Source organism: Petromyzon marinus, chromosome 42, assembly GCF_048934315.1.
Source record: "Petromyzon marinus isolate PM22_M1 ecotype Great Lakes invasive population chromosome 42, UKy_Petmar_22M1.pri1.0, whole genome shotgun sequence".
Lineage (NCBI taxonomy): Eukaryota > Metazoa > Chordata > Hyperoartia > Petromyzontiformes > Petromyzontidae > Petromyzon > Petromyzon marinus.
The window spans coordinates 3,272,267-3,299,015 of NC_133708.1; the positions used below are offsets into that span (position 1 = coordinate 3,272,267).

Here is a 26,749-nt window from a genome sequence, read left to right on the forward strand (position 1 = left end):
ACACAATCCAATCTGGTTAAACCCAGGATGGATCGTAGGCAGGCTAGCCTAAATGTTTCCAACCGGCGAAGATGTTCCATTAGAGGGGTCCACGTTTCGCAAGCGTAGAGAAGGGTGGGAATGACCGTGGCCGAGAAGACCTGAAGCTTAGTGGGGAGCGACAGACCAGGTAGCTTCCACACAGCGTTACGCAACCGATGAAAAGATATTGCCGCTCGACTGATTCGGAGTGAGACCTCTGCTGTTAAACTGGAGCCGGTCATAAGCACACTGCCCAGGTATGGGAAACTCTCCACTCTCTCCACAACTGCCCCATCACCGATTGGGAGTTGTGGGGGTGGAGTGTCCGATGGTACAAAATACCCAGGCAGGTACTTAGTTTTGGTGGGGCTGATGGTAAGGCCCCATCTCTTAGTGGCACTCTCCAGTCTCAGCAGCAACGTCTTCAACTCCTCCTCTGAATGAGCAGCTATTACCAAATCATCGGCATACATAACGTGGTTGAGCAATAGGGAGCCATCCCTTGACTGCACCCGGGCATCGATCAGCCTCCCATTATATCTGTACCATATGGAGATTCCCCCGGTACAGCTATTGAAGGCTTCACAAACTACGTGGTCAAAATAGATGTTAAATAATGTAGGAGCCAGAGGACATCCCTGTCGCACCCCAAGGTGTACAGGTAATGGCTCTGACTCCCGGCCACGTAGTTTTACCCGGCCCGCTCACCATCATGAAGGTCCTTAATGATCATGAGCAGAGGGTCAGGTACTCCAAAAGCACGAAGAAGAACCCAGAGCCCAGGCCTACTGATGGTATCATAGGCCTTGACCAGGTCAATAAAGCAGAGATGCAGGTCTTGCTGGAATTCCCTACACCTCTGCTGTAGCAGACAGACAGAAAATATGGCATCTGTGCAGGACCGCCCTAAACTACGAATGTACACACACACACACGTGTACACACACACACACACAAGTGTACACACACACACGTGTACACACACAGACACATGTACACACACATGTACACACACAACACGTGTACACACAGACACGTGTACACACAGACACGTGTACACACACACACGTGTACACAGACACACACACACACGTGTACACACACACACAGACATACACACACAGACACACACACGTGTACACACACACAGACACACACACACAGACACGTACACACACACACGTACACACACACATACACACACGTGTACACACACACACACACACATGTACACACACACGTGTACACACACACACGTGTACACAAACAAAGATCCCCCATATAGCCTTAACAGACTGTAGGGGCAAGTGCTGTTAGCGAGCACCTATGAAGGCCGGAACAGTACACGAGGGGGTGGGTGGCCAGCACCACGCCCGACCGCCTTTGTCTCCCTAGTGGCAATGTTTTCATCCACCGCACCATATACTCATTTGAGGCTGAGTCGACCTAGTGGAGGCCCAGGACCGGTTCAGATAATCGTCACTGGTGTTGGCCGTGAGCGGAAATCAAACCCGGGTAGCCAGGTTCATAGCGCAGCGCGTTAACCGCTACACTACCGCTCCCCACACACAGACACACACACACACACGTGTACACACACACACACAGACACACACACACAGACACACACACACAGACACACACACGTGTACACACAGACACACACACAGACACACACGTGTACACACACACACAGACACACACATGTGTACACACACACAGACACACACATGTGTACACACACACAGACACACAGACACACACACACACACACGTGTACACACACACACAGCCACACACACGTGTACACACACACACAGACACACACACACGTGTACACACACACGTGTACACACACACGTGTACACACACACGTGTACACACACACGTGTACACACACACACAGACACACACACACAGACACACAGACACACACACGTGTACACACACACACAGACACACACACGCGCACCAGCCACGTACCGGATCCGAACCCGGAGTCGCAGGCCGAGCAGGTGGTGCCCGGGACGTCGCATTCCGGGTTCAGCTCCAGAGCGGGCACGGCACACGGAGAGCATCCTCCTGCACCACAAAGGCAAAGATCCCCCGTGTAGCACTCAACAGCCTTGTGGGACAAGTGCCGTTAGCGAGGTGGGTGGCCAGCGTCACGCCCGGCCGCCTTTGTCTCCCTCGTGGCAATGTTCACACGCTCGCCAGGTCCTCATTTGAGGCTGAATTGACCGAGAGGAGGCCTAGGACCCGTTTAGATAATCGTCATTGGTGGTGGCCGTGAGCGGGAATCGAACTGGGGTCGCCAGGTTCGTAACTAGATGGGCTAATTAATGCTAATTACTGCTGCACTATATATGCATATATATACATGTTGCACTATACTCAGCCAACCGTGCTATTCGGAAGTGCGGAGGAAGGACGGCAAACTAACACGCACAAATCAGTTGTGAAGAAGTGAGTTTGTCAATCGGGATGATGATGATGATGGGAAAGTGCAGCACAGCTCCACTGGATCCCTAGTATCGGAAGGGAAGAGCGTTCCAGACGGCCACAGAAGTGCGTCTGACGAAAGCGTTATCGGCCAATGAATGAGTTGTTTAGACACGTGGCAGGAAATTGCAGAACCCGGAGGAAACCCACGAGTGCAAGGGGGCAACACTCGATCCCGTACTGATGGGACAGGCGAGGTCCACATTTGGCTGTGCCGCCTACCCCTAGCGAGCCAGGGCACGGCTACTCCTCGACGCCCACCCGCCGATAGAGGGGAGTTCTGCCGCCCATCCGTGTGGTGATCCACTAACCCTAGCCGCTGCTGCCTCTACAGTAGAGGTGGATCACAGGCAGCGGCCATTTGCAGCAGCAACAGCAGGGTAGCCACCACCACTACCGCTACCACCACCGCCACTACCGCTACTACCGCCACCACCACCACCGCCACCACCGCTACCGCCTTCTACCACCACCACCGCCACTACTGCTACCGCCACTAACACCACCACCACCACCGCCACTGCCACCTCCACCACCACCACCGCCGCCACCACTACCGCCACCACCACCACCGCCACCACCGCCACCACCACCACCACTACCGCCACCACCACTACCGCCACCACCACTACCGCCACCACCACTACCGCCACTACCATCACTACCGCCACCACCACCACCGCCACTGCCACCTCCACCACCGCCACCACCGCCACCACCACCACTACCGCCACCACCACTACCGCCACCACCACCACTACCGCCACCACCACTACCATCACTACCGCCACCACCACTACCGCCACTACCATCACTACCGCCACCACCACTACCGCCACCACCACTACCACCACCACCACTACCGCCACCACCACCAACACCATCACCACCACCACTACCGCCACCACCACTACCGCCACCACCACTACCGCCACCACCACTACCGCCACTACCATCACTACCACCACCACCACTACCGCTACTACCGCCACTACCGCCACCACCACTACCGCCACCACCACTACCGCCACCACCACCACCACTACCGCCACCACCACTACCGCCACCACCACTACCGCTACCACCATCACTACCGCCACCACCACTACCGCCACCACCACTACCGCCACCACTACCGCCACCACTACTACCGCCACCACCACTACCGCCACCACCACTACCGCCACTACCATCACTACCACCACCACCACCACTACCGCCACCACCACCACCGCCACCACCACTACCGCCACCACCACTACCGCCACTACCATCACAGCCACCACCACCACTACCGCCACCACCACCACTACCGCCACCACTACTACCGCCACCACCACCACTACCGCCACCACCACCACTACCGCCACCACCACCACTACCGCCACCACTACTACCGCCACCACCACTACCGCCACCACCATCACTACCACCACCACCATCACTACCACCACCACCACTACCGCTACTACCATGACTACCATCACCACCACTACCGCCACCACCACTACCACCACCACCACCACCACCACCGCCACCACTACTACCGCCACCACCACTACCGCCACCACCATCACTACCACCACCGCCACCACCGCCACCACCACCACTACCGCCACCACCACTACCGCCACCACCACCACCACCACTACCGCCACCACCACTACCGCCACTACCATCACTACCGCCACCACCACTACCGCCACTACCATCACTACCGCCACCACCACTACCGCCACCACCACTACCACCACCACCACTACCGTCACCACCACCAACACCATCACCACTACCGCCACCACCACTACCGCCACCACCACTACCGCCACCACCACTACCGCCACTACCATCACTACCACCACCACCACTACCGCTACTACCGCCACTACCGCCACCACCACTACCGCCACCACCACTACCGCCACCACCACTACCGCCACCACCACTACCGCCACCACCACTACCGCTACCACCATCACTACCGCCACCACCACTACCGCCACCACCACTTCCGCCACCACCACCACTACCGCCACCACTACTACCGCCACCACCACTACCGCCACCACCACTACCGCCACTACCACCACTACCACCACCACCACCACCACCACTACCGCCACCACCACCACCGCCACCACCACTACCGCCACCACCACTACCACCACTACCATCACAGCCACCACCACCACTACCGCCACCACCACCACTACCGCCACCACTACTACCGCCACCACCACCACTACCGCCACCACCACCACTACCGCCACCACTACTACCGCCACCACCACTACCGCCACCACCATCACTACCACCACCACCATCACTACCACCACCACCACTACCGCTACTACCATGACTACCATCACCACCACTACCGCCACCACCACTACCACCACCACCACCACCACCGCCACCACCACTACCGCCACCACCATCACTACCACCACCACCACTACCGCCACCACCATCACTACCGCCACCACCACTACCGCCACCACCACCACTACCGCCACCACCACCACTACCGCCACCACCACTACCGCCACTACCATCACTACCACCACCACCACTACCGCCACCACCACCACTACCGCCACCACTACCGCCACCACCACTACCGCCACTACCATCACTACCACCACCACCACTACCGCCACCACCACCACTACCACCACCACCACCACTACCGCCACCACTACTACCGCCACCACCACTACCGCCACCACCGCCACTACCGCCACCAAACCGACCCCGCGAATGTTGATGACAATGATGATGTTGGAGATAGTGATGGCGATGATGATTTGATGATCATTTTAATGATGATCACCTTTATGATAACGATGAACACAATGATGATGACAGTGATGACGACAACGACGGTGACGATGATTACGGTGATGCGGACAACGACGGTGATGATGCTTGCTGCGATAATGATGATGACGGTGATGACGACGATGACAGTGATGATGACTACGGTGATGATGATTACGGTGACGATGATTAACTGTGACGATGATTACGGTGACAATGATTACGGTGACAATGGTGACGATGATCACGGTGACGACGGTGATGATGATCACGGTGACGATGATGATCACGGTGATGGTGACGATGGTGACGATGACGACGATGACGACGGTGACGATGGTGACGATGATCACGGTGACGGTGACGACGGTGACGATGATCACGGTGACGATGGTGACGATGGTGACGACGGTGACGATGGTGACGACGGTGACGATGATCACGGTGACGATCACGATGGTGACGATGGTCGACGGTGACGATGATCGACGGTGACGATGATCACGGTGACGATGATCACGGTGACGATGATCACGGTGACGACGGTGACGACGGTGACGATGGTGACGACGGTGACGACGGTGACGACGGTGACGATGATCACGGTGACGATGATCACGGTGACGACGGTGACGACGGTGACGATGGTGACGACGGTGACGACGGTGACGACGGTGACGATGATCACGGTGACGATGATCACGGTGACGACTTCACCCCCCACCCCCAGCGGTGGCTCACCGGGCTCGCTGGAGGAGAACAGCTGATCCAGGTCGGCGCTGTCGCCCAGGTGCGGCATGGAGAGGCTGCGCGGGGGACCCCAGGGCAGGGGGGCGCCCCCCCCCCTCGTCCCCCCTCCACGCCCCGCCAGCCCCCCGTGCCCCCCCACGCCGAGGGAGCAGGCGGAGGACATCAGGGGGCGATCTGTGCACACACACAAAGACAAAGACCCCCCGTGTAGCTTGAACAGACTGTAGGGGCAAGTGCTGTTCGCGAGTAGCACCTGTGTAGGCCGGCACGGCACACGAGGGGGTGGGCCAACACCACGCCCGGCCGCCTTTGTCTCCCCAGTGGCGATGTTGTTACACACCGCAGCAGGTACTCACTTGAGGCCGAGTCGACCTAGGGGAGGCCCAGTACCGGTTCAAGATAATCGCCACCGGTGTTGGCCGTGAGCGGGAATCGAACCCGGGTGGCCGGGTTCGTAGCGCAGCGCTAACCGCTGCACCACCGCTCCCCACAACAGACTGTCAGTAGCGAGCAGTGAAGGCCACCGGCACTGTGGCACACGAGGAGGTGGGGTCGCCAGCACCACACGCGCACCCGGCCGCCTTTGTCTCCCCAACGGCGATGTTTACTACACACCGCCCCAGGCCGGGTCGACACACGCAGGCAACAACAACAACAACCGCCATTCGCCACTAAGTGGCGGTGACGTCACCACGACGCTCGTGCCAGGCCATGTGCATCTTGAGGCCACGTGAAGTGTCGAACGCCCGCTGGCAGGAGGTCACGGGGCAGACCCAGGTGCCACGGGTCGACTGACTGAGATGACTGGCTGATGCACCACCTGTGCCCCCTACTGTGCCAACCTGCTGTGCTTTAGCCACCCGGCGCTCCGCTCGGCCTCTCGTCCAGCAGCTCCAGAGCAGCCCTCCCACCCACCCACTCCCCTTTCTGACTCCTCCCCCCCCTTAACCTCAGCCCTCCCACCCACCCACCCCCCTTTCTGACTCCTCCCCCCCCTTAACCTCAGCCCTCCCACCCACCCCCCTTTCTGATTCCTCCCCCCCCTTAACCTCAGCCCTCCCTCCCACCCACCCCCCCTTTCTGACTCCTCCCCCCCCTTCACCTATATATAAACCCGATCGTCTCAGAGCTGCGTACTCTACACAGATATTTTGCTGTGACTGTTCCACCTGAAGACGGGAGCTTGTGTTGCCTCCGAAACGTCGTGATTTTCTTTTTATCTTGCTTTCTTTTATCTACGTGACTTGACCGAATAAAAACCAAGAGCACGTTTAAGAAAGGTTCACCCGTGAGGCCGGAACGTTTCTGACGGTGCCACGTTTTTTTTCTTTGAGCCTTTTTCGGGCAACCCCCAGGCACCCGTTTGGCGTTTGAACATGTGAGCATCTTAACGCAACTGCTGCTGTATCGCCAGAAAGGGTAAAACCCATTCCGATTTTTCAAAAAAGATCTCCCACGATGTAGCTGCTGCTCCCCTTGAGCTATAGATGGGCCAAGCGGGAGCTACAAAATGTTGTTGTTGTTGTCAGTATCAAAGTGTGAGGACAAAAACTAAAATTCTCTATTCCTTTGCAAAACAATAAAAAGGTATCGATTTGGTGTCTGTACACGCGAACACAACTCCCACAAACCTCTGCCGTGGATCACGTTGTCTCGCCAGTGCCCCCACTGCGCGTTGAACTGAGCGTGTTCGCCTTTGCATGTCCACCACGCGGACTGCGCGTGGTCAATGCAGACAATGCAGATTCCTTGCTAAAAAGGTGTCTATGTTGTTGTTTGAACAACTTCAACACCTCCTGTTAAATTGAGCAACTTTTTGGAAAGATGTCATCAACCAAGTCGAACTTTAGCTGGCTTATAATTATACAGCCGTTTCATTTTCTACCAGGATTGTACTCGCTATCGTGCAGCACGCCATCCACCCTCCCCCCCTGCAGCATAACAAAAGGTGGTTTTACGTGCAAGTTCACCACCGCCTCCCCCAGAACCCCCTGCAGAAGAACAAAAGGCGGCTTAACTTAGCCCTCCCCTCCCCACCCACGTCCCTCCCTGCCACCCCCCCCCCTTAACCTGTATATAATCCCGTGTGTCCCAGAGCTGTTCACATGACACAGCTAATTGTGCTGTGATTGTTCCACCTGAAGACCTCCTGTTATGTCGCCAGAAAGGTCTAAAACGCGTTCGCATTTTTCGCACTCTGATTCTGGCTAAAATGAATTCCACGCCGATGTAGCTGCTGCTCACGCCCAGCCGCAAGTGCTCTGACACGTGTGGCATTGTCCTTGTGCTGTCTCTGGTCAAGGCCAATCAGTTTCCAAGACGATCCCCATATATTATCAGGGCATGTTTGGTTTGCGCGTGGTTCATGCAGTCTTGGTTCCTTGCTAAAATGTTTCTATTTGGTGTCTGAGCATCTTTAACGACTCCTGTTTTAATTTCCAGAAAGGGGTCAAACTTACTCTTATTTTTCATGCCTTGGCACTCGCAAAAAAGGTCCCGTGGGAGTAAAATGTCCATCTAATCTACCTTACTTGAGAATCAATTAACTTATACTCCTTTGGTTTTTTCGGTAAAGTCACGTAGGTAAAATAAATGAAAACAACTAGATTAAATCACGACGTTTCGGAGGCAACACAAGCTTCCGTCTTCAGGTGGAACAGTCACAGCAGAATAGCTGTATCAAGTGAAGAGCTCTGAGACACCCGAGATTATATACAGGTTAAGGGGGGGGAGGAGCCAGGAAGGGACGTGGGTGGGGGGGAGGGCTCAGTTAAGCCCCATTTTGTTATGCCGCCTTTTGTTATGCTGCAGTTATGCTGAAGCATAACAAAAGGCGGCTTTACCTTAGCATAACAAAAGGCGGCTAAACTTTGCCCTCCTTATTATTGGCTCTTTCGGTAAAGTCACCACCACGTAGAAGGGAAACAATGAAGTAAATATAAAACAATAAAATTCTCACGACGTTTCGACTGCAACACAAGCAATCATCATCAGGTGTGAAAACCACAGCAAGAAAATTTGCTGTGCACAGCAAGAAAATTTGCTGCGGTTTTCACACCTGATGATGATTGCTTGTGTTGCACTCGAAACGTCGTGAGAATTTTATTTTTTACATTTTTATTATTTAACGTAAAAAAAACCCGCCACTTTTTTCAAATTTTCATGCTGTGGTTTTCACAACTGATGATGATTGCTTGTGTTGCAGTCGAAACGTCGTGAGAATTTTATTGTTTTATATTTTTATTACTTCATTGTTTCCCTTCTACGTGTTGACTTTACTGAAAGAACCAAGAATATGAATCCCTGCAGTCACGAAAGCTTTAAATTAAAATTTAGCCCTCCTTGTTGGGGGGGGGGGGGGGGAGGGCCAAGTTAAGCTTGTGTTGCCTCCGAAACGTCGTGATTTAATTTAGTTGGTTTCAATTATTTTATTTTACCTACGTGACTTTACCGAAAAAACCAACGAGCATGAATCCTTGCGGTCACGAAAGCTTCAAATCTAGAATCAATGAACTTGCAGGAGTTTAAACTTCAAGGGGAGATGCCTGGGTTGACCGAAACTTGATTCTTCTCAGCAATAAGCATCATGTGACGACCGGACGATTTTAAAATTACGCGCTCCTCGATTCGTCCCTTCGCAGCCTCGTCTTGCCGTGCGAACTAAAATAGAGCGGCCGCCTCGAAGCACCAGAGAGCCTCCCGGCACGAGACGGTGAGAAGTTAGAGGGAGTTCAGATTCACCACTGCTCTCGGCCAGGACAAGGCTTTCAACAAGTTGAACCGTTGAAACGAATTTGTGTTTTGTATTTTAGCAGGTGCAAGGCCCCCACTGAGCTGTGTTGCCCTTGTTCAGAAGTGACCCGTCCACGATTGATAGCTCAACGAAGTTGCTTATCATTATCATCATCATCACGTGGGTATTTATAGCAGTAGCCAAATTCTCTAAAAGTGTGGTGACGTCGATTCTAACCGTGGAGGGAAAAACTGGAGGGCCCGAAGAATAATCCACGCTACCACGAGGATAGAGAGACGCGCAAACCCCAAATGTACAGCAGCAGCAGCAGGCGCCAGGATTGGGATGGGACCCACGCGGCCTCCTGTAGACCAGGCGAGGCAGTCAACATGTCACCACAAGGGTGCCCAAGTCCGTCAATCGAGACCAGGGGTGGGGCACGTCAGGCCCGCGGGCCGTATGAGGCCCGCGAAATCATTTGGTGTGGCCCTGCCAAGGCAACCGCAGACGAGACTCGAAATTCAACAAATCTAGGAGAGCAAACCTGCAAAAGCAGTTTGCGAGTAGCAACAGCATCGTCGATACCGGCTAACGTCATCACCACGCCTCGCCAAAGAGAAGCAGTTCCAGCCGTCGCATTAGGGGGCGAGTTCATTAAATGTTTGACCAAATAGAACAGGCTCATTTTTAAGCTGAATGATAAATATCCGAATGGCCCTTGGCAGAAAAAAAGGTTTCACCACCCCTGGTCTAGACGATGATTTAAAAGTGTCCACAGCTCCCAGTGGCTTCCGCATATCGGAAGAGCGTTCCAGACGGCCGCGGAGGCGGCGCATCCGCAAGCGCCGCGCGACGACGGTGCGGTGACCGCCGTCTTTGTCCCATGTCCCAGGCCGAGCGGCGGCCGCCGCGCGCCCCGAGGTCCCGACGGGCCCAGCTCACCGTCGTCGCCGCCGCCGCCGCCGCAGCCGCCGCCTTCGGCCGCCAGGGAATGCTGGGAGGAGAAGAGGCGGCCAATCAGAGGCCGGCGCAGGCGGGAGAGGCGCGAGGAGGGGCCCGGCGGCGGCGGCGGCGGGGGGGGCGGCAGGGTCACGTGACTCCGCCAGTTGGACATCCCCGGGGGCCACGCCGGCTGGCTGCGCGTCACCGACGGCGCCACCGACGCCGACGACGCCGCCGCCGCCGGGGTTCTGCGGAGGACGCGCGCCGACGAGGCCGACGAGGCCGACGACGGCGAAGCCAGCGAGCCGACCTGCGGCGGTGGCGGGTGGTGACGATGGTGGTGATGGTCGTGTTGATGTTGTTGCTGCTGCTGCTGATGGTGGTGGTGGTGGTGGTGTTGATGGGGCTGATGCTGCGGATGGAGATGCTGCTGCTGATGTTGAGGATGCTGCTGCTGATGAAGATGAAGCTGCTGCTGCTGCTGCTGCTGCTCCACACGCTGATCACGATGCTGCTGATCGTGATGTTGATTACTGTGCTGCTCCACACGCTGATCACGATGCTGCTGATCGTGGTGTTGATTACTGTGCTGCTCCACACGCTGATCACGATGCTGCTGATCGTGATGTTGATTACTGTGCTGCTCCACACGCTGATCACGATGCTGCTGATCGTGGTGTTGATTACTGTGCTGCTCCACACGCTGATCACGATGCTGCCGATCGTGGTGTTGATTACTGTGCTGCTCCACACGCTGATCACGATGCTGCCGATCGTGATGCTGACGTTGGCGATCGGTGTCCGGCTGCTGCTCCCGCGCCGGATCCACGTCGTGGTAGCGGTGTCTTTGGCTGCGGTGGTGGTGGTGGTGGTGGCCGTGCGGTCGCTGGTCAGCGTCGCCACCGCCTCGGTTGTTGTTGTCGGCGGTGGCGTCGCTCCGTGGGAGGCGCCCGGCCGCGCCCGTCAGGAGAAGCCTCTCGGACAGGGCCTCGGCCCGGCGACGTTCCAAGATGGCCGCCTCGCGGTCCTCGCGCCTCAAGAGGAGGCGGCGCTTGCGGGGTTTGGCGACCTTCGCCTGCCGGGGGAGTCATCGGCAGTGTCACCGTCATCATCGGATGTTAACTACCTCGCCTGCTGTACAGGAGTTCGTAGGTTCGATCCCGACCCTGATGCCTGCTGTGTATCTGGAGTTTGCGGTGTCTATCTCTCTCCCTGTAGAGATGTTGACTACCTCGCCTGGTCTGCAGGAGGTCGTGGGTTCGATCCCGACCCTGACGCCTGCTGCTGCTGCTGTGTATTTGGAGTTTGTGGTCTCTCTCTCTCTCTCTCTCATGGATTTTTGCTCCGGGTCCTCCGGGTTTTCCCTCCACATTTAGAATGGACATCACCACGCGTGTCGAGTATTTGGCTTTTGCTCTACATTTCCACGTGACAAGCCACTTCGTTGAGCTATCATTAGGGATGGCCAGGTCGCTTCTGAAATAGAGCTACGTAGCTCAGTGGGGCCTGACCTGGTTAATTTTCGTTTTTTTTCATTCACTCACTCAGTCATTCGATCACCATCTCAATCATCTACTCACTCGCCCACTCACTCATTCACTCACCCACTCATTCGAGCACCGCCTCAATCATCTACTCACTCGCCCACTCACTCATTCATTCACTCACCCACTCATTCGATCACCACCTCACTCATCTACTCACTCGCCCACTCATTCATTCACTCACCCACTCATTCGATCACCACCTCAATCATCTACTCACTCGCCCACTCACTCATTCACCCATCCACTCATTCGATCACCACCTCAATCATCTACTCACTCGCCCACTCACTCATTCACTCACCCACTCATTCGATCACCAACTCACTCATCTACTCACTCGCCCACTCACTAATTCATTCACCCATCCACTCATTCGATCACCAACTCACTCATCTACTCACTCGCCCACTCATTCACTCTCCCACTCACTCACTCGCCCTTGTTACATTAAAAGTAATTAATAGTTTCAGTGAGAACTCATCCCGCCTGGCGTCTTGTGGGGTTCCCCCAGGCCCTGCTGGGTGTGGACTCAGCACCACGGACAGCGCTGGCTGCCCGCTGGCGCGCACTCCTATCCGTTGTGCGGAATACAAAATACTCGCGCGCGCATGCGCGGTATGAAATACAACCCAACGTCGTCGTTACGTTGAAAGCCCGTGGGCATGAACCTGGTAAAATAATAATTTAAAATGATCATTGTGGCAGACGCAGCAGCAGCAGCAATAGCAGTTGTGTTATGGATGTATCTATGACAGGAGAGCCATGCTGAGTCGTGCGACAACTCGTTACCAGCTGCTCCTGCTGCTGCTGCTACAATGCGGTTTTTATTTGTAAGATGTTCTCAGCCGGTCAATGGCGAGTTGCGCTTATTATTATTCATAATGAGTTATGTGCATTATTATTCATAATGAGTTTTTTTATAATTATTATTCATAATGAGATGTGTTTATTATTATGATTCATGACGAGTTGTGTTTATCATTATTAGCATTACGCGTGAGTTGTGTTTATTATTATTCACGTGCCGGAGGAGGAGGAGGAAACCGGAGCGCCCGGAGGAAAAAAACCCCGATGCATTGCGCGAGGGAGCAACGCTCTATCCCCCGTACAGACAGAACGAACAGATGGAGATTAGTCCACACGTTTCTGTACCGCCTTCTCCTGGCAGAGCCGAGGTACGGCTCCTCCTCGACACCCACAGGTGGAAGGGAGTCTCACAGCCCATCTGTGTGTAATCCACCAACCCTCGCCTGGATTACAGGCCACGTGCATAGCCACCACCGCCCAGCAGCAGCAGCAGTGTCATTATCAGCAGCAGCAGCAGTGTCATCATCAGTAGCAGTGTCATCATCATCAGCAGCAGCAGTGTCATCATCAGTAGCAGTGTCATCATCATCAGCAGCAGTGTCATCATCATCAGCAGCAGCAGTGTCATCATCAGCAGCAGTATCATCATCAGCAGCAGTGTCATCATCATCAGCAGCAGTATCATCATCAGCAGCAGCAGTGTAATCAGCAGCAGCAAGTATTCAGCAGCAAGTGATCAGCAGCAGCAGTATCATCATCATCAACAGCAGCAGTGTAATCATCATCAGCAGCAGTGTCATCATCAGCAGCAGCAGTGTCATCATCATCATCAGCAACAGCAGTGTAATCAGCAGCAGCAGTGTAATCACCATCATCATCAGCAGTGTAATCAGCAGCAGCAGTGTAATCAGCAGCAGCAGTGTAAGCAGCAGTAGCAGCAGTGTCATCATCATCATCAGCAGCAGTGTAATCAGCAGCAGCAGTGTAATCACCATCATCAGCAGCAGTGTAATCATCATCAACAGCAGTGTAATCAGCAGCAGTGTAATCAGCAGCAGTGTCATCATCATCATCAGCAGCAGCAGTATCATCATCAACAGCAGCAGTGTAATCATCATCAACAGCAGCAGTGTCATCATCATCAGCAGCAGTGTCATCATCAGCAGCAGCAGTGTAATCAGCAGCAGCAGCAGTGTAAGCAGCAGTAGCAGCAGCGTCATCATCAGCAGCAGCAGTGTCATTATCATCAGCAGCAGCAGTGTCATTATCATCATCAGCAGCAGTGTAATCACCATCATCAGCAGAAGTGTCATCATCATCAGCAGTGTAATCAGCAGCAGCAGTGTAATCAGCAGCAGTATCATTATCAGCAGCAGTGTCATCATCAGCAGCAGGGTCATCATCATCAGCAGCAGTATCATCAGCAGCAGCAGTGTCATCATCAGCAGCAGTGTCATCATCATCATCAGCAGCAGTATGATCATCAGCAGCAGCAGTGTCATCATCAGCAGCAGTGTCATCATCAGCAGCAGTGTCATCATCATCAACAGCAGCAGTGTCATTATCATCATCAGCAGCAGTGTCATCATCATCAGCAGGAGTGTCATCATCATCATCATCAGCAGCAGTGTAATCAGCAGCAGCAAGGAATCAGCAGTAGCAGTATCATCATCATCAACAGCAGCAGTGTAATCATCAGCAGCAGTGTCATCAGCAGCAGTGTCATCATCATCATCAGCAGCAGTGTAATCAGCAGCAGCAGTGTAATCATCATCATCATCAGCAGCAGCAGCAGTGTAATCACCATCATCAGCAGTGTAATCAGCAGCAGCAGTGTCATCATCATCAGCAGCAGCAGTATCATCATCAACAGCAGCAGTGTAATCATCATCAACAGCAGTGTCATCATCAGCAGCAGTCATCATCAGCAGCAGCAGTGTAATCAGCAGTAGCAGCAGCGTCATTATCATCATCAGCAGCAGTGGCATTATCATCATCAGCAGCAGTGTAATCACCATCATCACCAGAAGTGTCATCATCATCAGCAGCAGTGTAATCAGCAGCAGCAGTGTAATCAGCAGCAGTATCATTATCAGCAGCAGTGTCATCATCAGCAGCAGTGTCATCATCATCAGCAGCAGCAGTATCATCAGCAGCAGCAGCAGTGTCATCATCAGCAGCAGTATCATCAGCAGCAGCAGTGTCATCATCAGCAGCAGTGTCATCATCATCAGCAGCAGCAGTATGATCATCAGCAGCAGCAGCAGTGTCATCATCAGCAGCAGTGTCATCATCAGCAGCAGTGTCATCATCATCAGCAGCAGCAGTGTCATCATCAACAGCAGCAGTGTCATTATCATCATCAGCAGCAGTGTCATCATCATCAGCAGGAGTGTCATCATCATCATCAGCAGTGTAATCAGCAGCAGCAAGGAATCAGCAGTAGCAGTATCATCATCAACAGCAGCAGTGTAATCATCATCAGCAGCAGTGTCATCAGCAGCAGTGTCATCATCATCATCAGCAGCAGTGTAATCAGCAGCAGCAGTGTAATCATCATCATCATCAGCAGCAGCGTAATCACCATCATCAGCAGTGTAATCAGCAGCAGCAGTGTCATCATCATCAGCAGCAGCAGCAGTATCATCATCAACAGCAGCAGTGTAATCATCATCAACAGCAGTGTCATCATCATCAGCAGCAGTCATCATCAGCAGCAGCAGTGTAATCAGCAGCAGCAGTGTAAGCAGCAGTAGCAGCAGCGTCATCATCATCAGCAGCAGCAGCAGTGTCATTATCATCAGCAGCAGCAGTGTAATCACCATCATCAGCAGTGTAATCAGCAGCAGTGTCATCATCAGCAGCAGTGTCATCATCATCAGCAGCAGTGTAATCATCATCATCATCATCAGCAGCAGCGTAATCATCAGCAGCAGCAGTGTAATCACCACCATCAGCAGCAGTGTAATCATCATCATCAGCAGCAGTGTAATCATCATCATCAGCAGCAGCAGTGTAATCATCATCAGTAGCAGCAGTGTAATCACCACCATCAGCAGCAGTGTAATCATCATCATCAGCAGCAGTGTAATCACCACCATCAGCAGCAGTGTAATCATCATCATCAGCAGCAGTGTCATCATCATCAGCAGCAGTGTAATTATCATCATCAGCAGCAGTGTAATCATCATCAGCAGTGTCATCATCAGCAGCAGTGTAATCAGCAGCAGCAGTGTCATCATCATCAGCAGCAGCAGCAGTGTCATCATCATCATCAGCAGCAGCAGCAGTGTAATTATCATCATCAGCAGCAGTGTCATCATCAGCAGCAGCAGTGTAATCACCACCATCAGCAGCAGTGTAATCACCACCATCAGCAGCAGTGTAATCATCATCAGCAGCAGCAGTGTAATCATCATCATCATCAGCAGCAAGGAGCAGGAGGAGTGCGACTGACCGTAGCTCCAGGCGGAGTCTTCCCTGTGAACAGAGACCAACACCACCAACATCACCGGTCAGGATGTGGGTAATGACAGCTGACGTGATGATGAAGGTGAGGAGGCTGATGGCGATGTTGTTGACGGTGGTGATGTTAATAGTGGCGATGGTGGTGATGATGCTGTTTGGTGGTGGTGGTGGTGGTAATGTTGATGTTAGTGATGTTAATGGTGATGATAGTGGTGGTGGTGATGGAGGTGATGGTTGTGATGGTGGTGGTGGTGGTGGTGATGGCAGTGCTGGGGGTGATGGTGCTTGCCTGTGGCGGGTGATGGGGGTGATGGGAGTGATGGGGGTGATGGGAGTGATGGAGGTGATGGGGTGATGGGGTCATGGGGTGATGGGGGTGATGGGAGTGATGGGAGTGATGGGGGTGATGGGAGTGATGGGGGTGATGGGGGTGATGGGGGTGATGGGGGTGATGGTGCTTGCCTGTGGTGGGTGATGGGGCCTCGCTCCCCACACACAGAAGGATGTTTTCGGGTTTGATGTCTGTGTGGATGACATCACAGCGGCTGTGGAGGTAGTCCAGCCCCTCCAGAACCTAACATCACCACCATAAACACCATCACCACCATCATCAACAAACATCACTACCATCAATATCTGCAACAAACATCACCATCACCACCATCATCAACAAACATCACCATCACCACCATCATCAACAAACATCACCACCATCATCAACAAACATCACCATCACCACCATCATCAACAAACATCACCACCATCATCAACAAACATCACCATCACCACCATCATCAACAAACATCAACATCACCACCATCATCAACAAACATCAACATCACCACCATCATCAACAAACATCACATTCACTACCATCACCAACAAACATCACCATCACCACCATCATCAACAAACATCACCATCACCACCATCATCAACAAACATCATCATCACCAAAATCACCATCACTAATAACTACAAATACAAAGATCCCCCGTGTAGTCTTAACAGACTGTAGGGGCAAGTGCTGTTGGCGAGCACCTATGAAGGCCGGAACGGTACACGAGGGGGTGAGTGGCCAGCACCACGCCCGGCCGCCTTTGTCTCCCCAGTGGCGATGTTTGCACACCGCACCAGGCACTCATTTCAGGCTGAGTCGACCCAGGGGAGGCCCAGGACCGGTTCAGATAATCGTCACTGGGTGTTGGCCGTGAGCGGGAATCGAACCCAGGTCTCCAGGTTCATAGCGCAGCGTAGCGCTAACTGCTGGGCCATCGCTCCCCACACCATCACCAACAAACACCATCACCAACAAACACCATCACCAACAAACACCATCACCAACAAACACCACCATCAACAAACATCACCATCAACAAACACCACCATCAACAAACATCAACAAACATCACCATCATCACCAACAAACATCACCATCAACAAACATCACCAACAAACACCACCATCATCACCATCACCAACAAACATCACCAACAACACTTGCCCCAAAAGTCTCTTGAGGCTATACAGGCGGTCTTTGTTCTTGTCTTTATTGGTGATGGTGGTGATGGCGGTGATGGTGGTGATGGCGGTGATGATGATTGTAGTGATGGCGAAGGTGGTAATGATGGTGGTGATGATGATGATGATAGCGGTGTAAATGGTGGTAATGGTGGTGTTTATGGTAGTGATGGTGATGATGGCATGTACCTGGGTGGTGATGGCGGTGATGGCGATGGCGGTGATGGTGACGATGGTGACGATGGCACGTACCTGTGTGGTGATGGCGGTGATGGTGACGATGGCACGTACCTGCGTGGTGATGGCGGTGATGGTGACGATGGCGGTGATGGTGACGATGGCGGTGATGGTGACGATGGCACGTACCTGCGTGGTGATGGTGATGGCGGTGATGGTGACGATGGCACGTACCTGCGTGGTGATGGCGGTGATGGTGACGATGGCGGTGATGGTGAGGATGGCACGTACCTGCGTGGTGATGGCGCGCACGCAGGCGAGTGGCAGGCCGTGGTAGTGCGAGCGAGCGATCCAGCGCAGGAGGTGGGCGCCCAGAAGCTCCATCACCACGCACACGTCTAGCGTGGCTCGCGGGTCAAGGTCACAGCGACGTCCCCGTGTCTGTCCCCGTGTCTCCCCGTGTCTGTCCCCGTGTCTCCCCCCGCATCTCCCCCACCACCCGTGTCTCCCCCACCCCCGTGTCTCCCCCTGTGTCTCCCCATCCCTTGTGTCCCCCCCACCCCCCGTGTCTCCCCCCGTGTCTCCCTATCCCCTGTATCTCCCCCACCCCCCGTGTCTCCCCCTGTGTCTCCCAGTCTACCCGTGTCTCTCTGTCTGCCCGCATCTCCCCATGTGTCTCATTGTCTCCGCCACGTGTCCCTGTGTCTCCGTGTCTCTGCGTATCTCCATCACCACGCACACGGCGACTCCCCGCATATCTGTGTGTGTCTCACTGTCTCCTCCGTGTCTCACCTTGTGTGAGCCAGTGTCTCCATGTCCCCACGTGACCACTTGGAATCATGCCCCTATGACCCAATGTATCCACGTCTCCCCGTGACGCCGTGTACTCCTGACCCCGGTCCCCATGTCTCCCTGTGACCCCGTGTCTCCCCGGTCCCCATGTCTCCCTGTGACCCCGTGTCTCCCCGGTCCCCATGTCTCCCCGTGACGCCGTGTCCCCATGAGTCCCGTGTCTCCCCGTGACGCCGTGTCTCCCCGTGACCCCGTGTCTCCCTGTGACCCCGTGTCTCCCCGTGTCCCCGTGTCTCCCTGTGACCCCGTGTCTCCCCGTGACCCCGTGTCTCCCCGTGACGCCGTGTCCCCATGAGCCCCGTGTCTCCCTGTGACCCCGTGTCTCCCCGTGTCCCCGTGTCTCCCCGTGACCCCGTGTCTCCGTGACCGTGTCTCCCCGTGACCCCGTGTCTCCCCATGACCCCGTGTCTCCCCGTGACCCCGTGTCTCCCCGTGACCCCGTGTCTCCCCATGACGCCGTGTCCCCATGAGCCCCGTGTCTCCCCGTGACCCCGTGTCTCCCCGTGACCTCGTGTCTCCCCGTGACGCCGTGTCCCCATGACCCCGTGTCCCCATGTCTCTCTGTGACCCCGTGACCCCGTGTCCCCGTGTCTCTCTGTGACCCCGTGTCCCCGTGACCCCGTGACCCCATGTCTCCCTGTGATCATGTGTCCCCATGTCCCCACGTCTCCCGGTGACCCCCCCGTGACCCCGAGGATACGCGTGCCATTGACCCCAGTGACCCCGTGTCCCCGTGACCCCTTGTCCCTGTGTCCCCACGTATCCCGGTGACCCCCCGTGACCCCGAGGATACGCGTGCCGTTGACCCCGGTGACCCCGTGTCCCCGTGACCCCGTGTCCCTGTGTCCCCATGTCTCCCGGTGACCCCCCGTGACCCCGAGGATACGCGTGCTGTTGACCCCAGTGACCCCGTGTCCCCGTGACCCCGTGTCCCCGTGTCTCCCGGTGACCCCCCGTGACCCCGAGGATACGCGTGCCGTTGACCCCGGTGACCCGGAACTCGTCCCGGAGCGCGACCACGCGGCTCCTCCTGGCGTCCGAGGGGTCAGCGTCACGCACCTGGGTCACGCAGCCACACCGGCCAATCACTAACGAGTTCACGACCACCTAGATAGCCAATCACATCACTACCACCCAGACAGCCAATCAGTTTACTACCACCCAGACAGCCAATCAAATCACTACCACCCAGACAGCCAATCAAATCACTACCACCCAGACAGCCAATCAAATCACCACCACCCAGACAGCCAATCAGTTCACCACCACCCAAACAGCCAATCAAATCACTACCACCCAGACAGCCAATCAAATCACTACCACCCAGACAGCCAATCAGTTCACTACCACACAGACAGCCAATAAGTTCACTACCACACAGAGAGCCAATCAAATCACTACCACCCAGACAGCCAATCAGTTCACTACCACCCAGACAGCCAATCAAATCACTACCACCCAGACAGCCAATCAGTTCACTACCACCCAGACAGCCAATCAAATCACCACCACCCAGACAGCCAATCAGTTCACTACCACCCAGACAGCCAATCAGTTCACTACCACACAGAGAGCCAATCAAATCACTACCACCCAGACAGCCAATCAGTTCACAACCACCCAGACAGCCATTCAAATCACTACCACCCAGACAGCCAATCAGTTCACTACCACCCAGACAGCCAATCAGTTCACTACCACACAGACAGCCAATCAAATCACTACCACCCAGACAGCCAATCAAATCATTACCACCCAGACAGCCAATCAAATCACTACCACCCAGACAGCCAATCAAATCACTACCACCCAGACAGCCAATCAGTTCACTACCACACAGACAGCCAATCAGTTCACTACCACACAGAGAGCCAATCAAATCACTACCACCCAGATAGCCAATCAGTTCACTACCACCCAGACAGCCAATCAGTTCACTACCACCCAGACAGCCAATCAGTTCACTACCACCCAGACAGCCAATCAAATCACTACCACCCAGACAGCCAATCAAATCACTACCACCCAGAGAGCCAATCAATTCACTGACCACCCAGACAGCCCGCCAATCAATTCACTACCACACAGACAGCCAATCAAATCACTACCACCCAGATAGCTGATCAATTCACTCACCACCCAGACAGCCAATCAAATCACTACCACTCAGATAGCCAATCAAATCAGTGAGTGGTAGTGAGTGGTAAGGGTATGGTCGTGGGTGAGTGGTAAGTGAACGGTGAGTGAGTGAGTGGTGAGTGAGTGAGTAGTAGTGAGTGAGTGGTGAGTGAATGGTAGTGAGTGAGTGGTGAGTAAGTGGTAGTGAGTGAGTGGTGAGTTGTGAATGGTAATGAGTGAGTGGTAGTGAGTGGTGAGTGAGTGAGTGAGTGGTGAGTGAGTGGTGAGTGAGTGGTAGTGAGTGGTAGTGAGTAAGTAGTAGTGAGTTAGTGGTAGTGTGTGGTGAGTGGTAGTGAGTGGTGAGTGAGTGAGTGGTGAATGAGTGAGCAGTGAGTGAGTGAGTGGTGAGTGAGTGAGTGAATGGTGAGTGAGTGAGTGAGTGAACGGTGAGTGAGTGGTGAGTGAGTGAGTGGTGGATGAGTGAGTGGTGAGTGAGTGAGTGAATGGTGAGTGAGTGAGTGAACGGTGAGTGAGTGGTGAGTGAGTGAGTGAATGGTGAGTGAGTGAACGGTGAGTGAGTGGTGAGTGAGTGAGTGGTGGATGAGTGAGTGGTGAGTGAGTGAGTGGTGGGTGAGTGGTGATGAGTGATGAGTGAGCGAGTGGTGAGTGAGTGGTGAGTGAGTGGTGAGTGGTGAGTGAGTGGTGAGTGAGTGGTGAGTGAATGGTGAGTGAGTGGTGAGTGGTGAGTGAGTGGTGAGTGAGTGAGTGGTGAGTGGTGAGTGAGTGGTGAGTGAGTGAGTGAGTGGTGAGTGAGTGAGTGAGTGGTGAGTGAGTGGTGAGTGAGTGGTGAGTGGTGAGTGAGTGGTGAGTGAGTGGTGAGTGAGTGAGTGGTGAGTGAGTGAGTGGTGAGTGAGTGGTGAGTGGTGAGTGAGTGGTGAGTGAGTGAGTGAGTGGTGAGTGAGTGAGTGAGTGGTGAGTGAGTGGTGAGTGAGTGGTGAGTGAGTGAGTGGTGAGTGAGTGGTGAGTGAGTGAGTGGTGAGTGAGTGGTGAGTGAGTGAGTGAGTGGTGAGTGGTGAGTGAGTGAGTGAATGGTCAGTGAGTGAGTGAGTGGTGAGTGAGTGGTGAGTGAGTGGTGAGTGAGTGGTGAGTGAGTGAGTGGTAAGTGAGTGAGTGGTGAGTGGTGAGTGAGTGGTGAGTGGTGAGTGAGTGGTGAGTCAGTGAGTGAGTGGTGAGTGAGTGAGTGGTGAGTGGTAAGTGAGTGAGTGGTGAGTGAGTAGTGAGTTCTGCTCACACAGCGTAGGAGGCGGATCTCGTCTAGCGCTGTCTCTGTGTAGTGTTGAGCGCTCTTCACAACCTTCATAGCCACCATCTCACTCGCCCTGCTCAACATCACCAACATCAACATCATCAACATCATCACCAACATCAACATCATCAACATCATCACCAACATCATCATCAACATCAACATCATCAACATCATCAACATCACCAACATCATCATCAACAACATCATCAACATCATCATCAACATTATGAGACCTCCTTTGCCAGTAACAAGATATAGTAGTAGGTTTTACCCTTTTAACTGGCACAAAAAACTGACGCCTTTATTCAAGGCATCATGTCTGCAAGTAAATTCAAGGACAGTGCCAATATTATTATCAGAGTTGTCTTTTTGTTTGCATTTTGACTGCTTGTGTTGCGGTTATTGCAAACATAATGCCTTGAATAAAGGTGTCAGTTTTTTGTGCCAGTTAAAAGGGTAAAACCTATTACTATATCATAAACATCATCAACATCACGAACATCATCATCAACATCATCATCATCATCAGCAACATCATCACATCACCAACATCATCATCAACATCATCATCATCAACATCATCAACATCACCAACATCATCATCAACATCATCAACATTACCAACATCATCATCAACATCATCACCATCAACATCATCATCACCAACATCATCATCAACATCATCAACATCACCAACATCACCAACATCATCATCAACATCACCAACATCATCATCACCATCAACATCATCAACATCACCAACATCATCATCAATATCACCAACATCAAGATCACCAACATCGTCATCATCAACATCATCAACATCACCAACATCGTCATCATCAACATCATCAACATCACCAACATCATCAACATCATCAACATCACCAACATCATCATCAACATCACCAACATCATCATCAACATCATCAACATCATCATCATCACCAACATCACCAACATCATCATCACCAACATCATCAACATCATTAACATCAACATCACCACCATCAACATCTCACTTAACCTGACCACCACCAAAATGGTGAGTGAGTGGGTAGTGAGTGTTGGGTGAGTGAGTATATGATGAGTGAGTGAGTGACTGAATGTGTGTGGGTGAATGTGGGTGAGTGTGTGTGTGTGTGGGTGAATGTGTGTGAGTGTGTGTCGGTGAATGTGTGTTTGTGGGTGAATGTGTGTGGGTGAATGTTAGGTGGGTGAGTGAGTGTGTGTGGGTGAGTGTGTGGGTGAATCTGTGTGGGTGAATGTGTGTGGGTGAATGTGTGTGGGTGAATGTGGGTGAGTGAGTGTGTGTGGGTGAATGTGTGTGGGTGAATGTGGGTGCGTGAGTGTGTGTGGGTGAATGTCGGTGCGTGTGTGTGGGTGAATGTGTGTGGGCGAATGTGGGTGAGTGAGTGTGTGTGAGTGAGTGTGTGTGGGTGAATGTGTGTGGGTGAATGTCGGTGCGTGTGTGTGGGTGAATGTGGGTGAGTGAGTGTGTGTGGGTGAATGACCCCCTACCTCTTCGCACCTCCCCTCATGGCGTCTGTGACCACCACAGGGGCTAAACGGGGGCTCTGGACGGGTTCGAGGGGCTGGTAACCCCTCCACCTTCAATAAATTACCACTAAACCACGAATAAAATATCTAACTAATAAGCTTGTGCCGGAGGCCCCGGGGGGACAGGCGTCTATGACGTCTCCTGGCCAAACCCCAATTGGCAGAGCCAAGAGATTGAATCTCTACCCCTGGGGCTCCTCCAGAAACAACGAAAAGCCACTTCGTGTGGCCACGTGGAATGTTCGAACGCTCACTGCGGAGGAGAGGCTGCCACTCCTCTGTCGGGAGCTGGACCGGTATCGCCTGGATCTCTGTGGCATTCAGGAGGTCCGGTGGACCGGTTCTGGCTCCTGCCACCATGAGGGGTGGGCAGTCCTCTACTCGGGGCAGCAGACTGCCAAACAACAGGGTGTGGCTCTTCTTTTGAACAAAAGAATGAAGGGGGCGTGGGAGCGTGACGGTGAGGTGTGGGAAGCTGTGAGCCCCAGGATACTTTGGACTCGCCTTCCCATCAACCGGAGGCGAGGAGTGGTGGTCGTGGTTACTTATTCCCCCACCGAAGACGAAAATCCGTGGAGGGATGCAGGCAAAGCCGATGAGTCAGATGCCTTCTATGACCTCCTGTCACAGGTGCTGGCTAAAGTGGCCCCTCGGGATAGAGTCATCTTGTTGGGTGACTTCAATGCCCGAGTTGGTCATGATGCTGGCACCTGATCTGGAGTGATTGGAGGGCATGGGCCAGATCAACTCAATAACAACGGTAGAAGGCTGCTACATGTTTGTGCAGCCCATGGGCTTGTAATTACCAACACGCTGTTCCGGCATCGGCGCATCCACACAACATCATGGATGCATGCCGGGTCCAAGCAAGAACATCTGCTGGACTACATAGTGACGGACCAGCGAATGCGAGCCCATGTCCTTGACACCAGGACCTACCGTGGAGCTGATCTGCCCTCTGACCATCGACTTGTCATCTGTAAGATGCGCCTGCCATTCTTCCACTCCGGTGGTGGGTGTACACCCAGGACCCCATTCCAACCTAAAAAGTGGCCTGGTCTCAGTTATCTGATGAAAGTTGCAAGCGAGAATTTCATCATCACTTGTGGCTGGGGTTGGCATCGTCCCCCACTCCTCCTGATGTCGAGGGTAAATGGGCGAGGTTTAGGACTGTGACTCATGCAGCTGCACTGGCTGCTTTGGGTACGTGGTCCAGACCTCCCCAGAGACCCTGGCTGACAGAGGTGTTCAGGATAGTTGAGAAAAAGCCACAGGCCCACTGTCATCAGCTACAGAATCCCACGTCAGTGAATGAGGAGGCTTACCGCAGCCTTCGCACGGAGGTTCAGAGAGCCGTGAGGCGCTGCAAGTATGAGTGGTGGTCGCGGGTTGCTGAGGAGATGGAGTCCCCCTCAGTGGCACGCGATCACAAATCTCTATTTAACTCCATCAAAAAAGTAACCTGCAGCGCCACACCTATTACCATCATTAGGGGAAAAAACGGTGATCCAATCTCCGACCCCCAGGAACAGGTTTGCAGATTTGCTGAGCATTTCTGAGGTCCTGGGGGAGGGGAAATCCCTCAGCCAGGAAAACATTGTGGCACAAAGTGAGTATGACCCTGCTGAGGCTGCGGTGCCTCAAATATTGGAAGAAGTCACCCCCTGTGAGTGGCTGGCTGAAGGGCCATCTGTTGAGGAAGTACTGAAGGCGATCCGGAGGCCGAGACCAGGAAAGGCACCAGGCAGAGATGATCTCCCAAGCAAAATGCTGAGGGAGGGTGACGTTTGTGCACAGACTGCCCTATATGACATCATAACAACAGTCTGGACCACTGGACGGGTTCCGCAGGATTGGAAGGATGCCCTGGTGGTCCCCCTCTTTAAGAAGGGGGACCGCACAGACTGTAACAACTACAGGGGCATCTCACTCCTCAGTGTGCCGGGAAAGGTCCTGGCAAGGATTATTCAAAATCGCCTTGCCACGCACGCTGAGGAGAGGCTTGCGGAGCCCCAATGCGTTTTCAGGAAAGGGTGGTTCTGCACAGATGCCATATTTTCTGTCCGTCTGCTAGAGCAGAGGTGTAGGGAATTCCAGCAAGACCTACATCTCTGCTTTATTGACCTGGTCAAGGCCTATGATACCATCAGTAGGCCTGGGCTCTGGGTTGTTCTTTGTGCTTTTGGAGTCCCTGACCCTCTGCTCACGATCATTAAGGACCTTCATGATGGTGAGCGGGCCCGGGTAAAACTACGTGGCCGGGAGTCAGAGCCATTCCCTGTACACCTTGGGGTGCGACAGGGATGTCCTCTGGCTCCCACATTATTTAGCATCTATTTTGACCGCGTAGTTGGTGAAGCCTTCAATAGCTGTACCGGGGGAATCTCCATTTGGTACAGATATAATGGGAGGCTGATCGATGCCCGGGTGCGGTCAAGGGATGGCTCCCTATTGCTCAACCACGTTATGTATGCTGATGATTTGGTAATAGCTGCTCATTCAGAGGAGGAGTTGGAGATGCTGCTGCTGAGACTGGAGCGTGCCACTAAGAGATGGGGCCTTACCATCAGCCCCACCAAAACTAAGCACCTGCCTGGGTATTTTGTACCATCGGACACTCCA

General features: G+C 53.7%; 1 protein-coding gene across 3 annotated transcripts in view; it reads right to left on the minus strand.

Annotated features, from left to right (window-relative positions):
* Positions 1-26,749, minus strand: part of LOC116951173 (SRSF protein kinase 3-like) — a 79,067-nt gene that overhangs the window by 18,322 nt on the left and 33,996 nt on the right. For all 3 annotated transcript variants that reach the window (XM_032969645.2, XM_032969646.2, XM_032969644.2), the window contains exons 4-11: positions 22,550-22,637; positions 20,112-20,199; positions 18,580-18,686; positions 17,053-17,164; positions 16,580-16,602; positions 10,769-11,843; positions 6,085-6,267; positions 2,005-2,103 (exon numbers count right to left, since the gene is read on the minus strand). In XM_032969645.2, the coding sequence (XP_032825536.2) occupies positions 2,005-2,103; positions 6,085-6,267; positions 10,769-11,843; positions 16,580-16,602; positions 17,053-17,164; positions 18,580-18,686; positions 20,112-20,199; positions 22,550-22,637 (1,775 nt within the window). The remainder of the gene's footprint in view (positions 1-2,004; positions 2,104-6,084; positions 6,268-10,768; positions 11,844-16,579; positions 16,603-17,052; positions 17,165-18,579; positions 18,687-20,111; positions 20,200-22,549; positions 22,638-26,749) is intronic.